Source organism: Sphaeroforma arctica, assembly GCF_001186125.1.
Source record: "Sphaeroforma arctica JP610 unplaced genomic scaffold supercont1.3760, whole genome shotgun sequence".
NCBI classification, from domain to species: domain Eukaryota; class Ichthyosporea; order Ichthyophonida; genus Sphaeroforma; species Sphaeroforma arctica.
The window spans coordinates 1-2,611 of NW_014036798.1; the positions used below are offsets into that span (position 1 = coordinate 1).

The following is a 2,611-nucleotide window of genomic DNA, read 5'->3' on the forward strand; positions in this document are numbered from 1 at the left end:
ATGTGTCCATATTTATAGTTGTATAACTTCGCAAGTATGCGTGAAAAACCCTGTAATTTAAACCATACCAAATAGGACGAAATAACATCAAAAAATACAAGCCCACATGTTGGACACTCTTTTTGACACTAGTGTAGTCGGGTGATGCCCGAAAAACGCTTTCATATTACATGCCAATTCGATATTTTGTCTCTTGAGCGCATCATGGTCACAGAAGACGTAATCCACACTTATCACATATCCTGCCAGAAAGGACATTGCGAACTTCATAGTTCACAGGCATAGAAATAATCGTCCACACCTATTAATAGTATTGTCCTTGAGATCTGTTACCAATTTCAGAGCTATCGTATCAGTAGTATAGCGTCAGTTGCAATTTAACCTGTTTCCGCTCGATGCATGTTGACCACTTTTTTCAAATAAGGTGGCAAATTGTTACCAATTTGAAAATTGATTGATTTTTGGAACAAAAAAAAAGATGGCAAAAAAAATCTTTTCAGTTTTATACTTGTGGTGTTGAAATACTGACAAGCAGTCACACCTATTATATACACAAGTCAACACATAGATCGTTAGTTAATTTGACTTAAAAACAGTGACAATATAAGCCCACATGCCCAAATATGCCACCCCAGTGCACAGTATTCAAGTACAGCTTAATCTGTATATCTCCCTGCTTTACTGCTAAATGATCTCTGTCGATTTCTATGACTCAGAATAATGGCATTACAAAAATGCGTGTTTAGATGTCATGTAACTCATGATATATTTATTATATAGATCTTTTATCTTTTTAGTGTATTGCGTAAACCAAGTGTAAGCTTTATATATATGTTCATACTTAGTGGATTACTATGCTGCGTTGTGCAAATGTGTTGTGCATACACAAGGACTGTTTATCAAATGTGTTTTTGACTTTTAGTATCAACTATCGTCACACATACTAAATAGCAAGCTATAATAATAATATGAAGTTATATTTATGTGGAAATATAGGAGAAATAAATATATATGAGGAAATTATGCCAGAGAAATAATAAATATGTAACGTATATATTTTTGGAAAAATAATAAAAATGAAACATGCACGAAATATTTTTTACATATATTTGTATTTCCTAAAATAATAAATATGTGTATAAAACGTTGAAAATAATAAGATGCACTTTTATGTTTATTTGTACGTGTTCCTCGGTCAGGTGTAGACTGTAGTGTAGATCACTGTAGAGTGTAGACTGTGGAGTGTGGCGTGTGGAGTGTGGAGTCGGAGTGGACAGTGGTCTGTGGAGTGTGGCCCGTGTGGGGCTGTGGGCTGACTGGGCTCAGGGCTCCCTCCTGCTACAAGAGTAGCCTCTGGGCTCAGTGTGAGTAGAGCCTCAGGAGTCAGGGGGGTCAGGGCCTCAGGCATCAGTGGGCTCACTTTGGGCTGTTCCTGTAAGTCGCATTTAAAAGAGTGATAAACTGATAATTGATCAGTGATTAGTGTCAGTCGGACTCGGTAGTCAGTACTCTCGGTAACTATCTTCTTGTGACTTGTGAGACGTGACACGGTGGCTTGTGACTCCGTGTCCGTGCGTCCTGTGTCTCATTAACTCATACTGCATGTGAGGCCCTAACTCCTGACTCCAGAGCGCTGAGGCCTAATAACTAATATGTATGTCCTGACCGCCTGAGCCCTGAGGCCTGAGTCAGTAGGGCCGAGGGGCTGAGGCTGCGGCTAACCCTCGCTCGATGAGGGCTGAGGGCTGAGGGCTGAGGGCTGAAGGCCTGAACGCCCTGAAGCCTAAGGGCCATGCGCCCGTGAGTCTGTGACTCGTGACTTGTGTACGCCAGACTCTGGTGACTGGTGACTCGGTGAATGAAACTATCTGAAACAACCATATAAAGTATAAACCCCTTTGTAGACTCTTGTTGTTGGAGAGCCTGGGGCCCTGGGCCCTGACCCCTGGAAGTGGGGCGTGGGCCCTGGGAGGCTGGGGCCAATCACGTTTTGGGCTGGATTTTTCGTTTTGGAGCAAATAATACGAAAGTGATGATGCAACTTTTCCCTATTTAGAGATTTTTACAAATATTACCCATCTGGCATCTGGTTTCAGGACAAACCTAGTTTTCCTACATTGGGTTTTAAACCTTAACTTGGTTTTGATATTGCCGCATGTGCACCACAGGGTTTGCTGGTCTCGTACATCCACCTATGGACGGATGAGGAGAGTGGTGTGTTAGTCTTGTTGTGAGTATTATAGACGTATGTAGTTAGAAGTGTATATGCGACTGTACACTCACATGTGTGTGTATATGAATAGTAGCCGTAGTCTACTATTAAACGTGTTACCATCCCACACATTCGTACTGCTAATCATAATGCTCCACCAGGTAACAACTCGTTCCTATTGGATAGGGGGGGGGGGCGACTGTCAAGTACATGCACAGTTCCGTCAGCCACCTCCTTACTCACGTCGAACCCGGTTGATATTCGCTACGTCTCGCGGACAACAAGGTTTTATATATCACTGTCCGAGGTACTGCTTCTCGATTTGGAACCACGTACCTTGACCCAGACATGACCCAAGGCCTCATCGCACAGAACAATCTCTGTAAAAATACGGCCTTC

General features: G+C 42.3%; 1 protein-coding gene across 1 annotated transcript; it reads right to left on the minus strand.

Annotated features, from left to right (window-relative positions):
- Positions 1-1,195: 1,195 nt before the first annotated feature.
- SARC_13801 (hypothetical protein) lies at positions 1,196-1,432 on the minus strand (the record flags this gene model as incomplete). Its single annotated transcript, XM_014292067.1, has 1 exon — positions 1,196-1,432. A coding segment is annotated over one exon (237 nt), but the record flags the coding sequence as incomplete, so codon positions are not given.
- Positions 1,433-2,611: the final 1,179 nt, after the last annotated feature.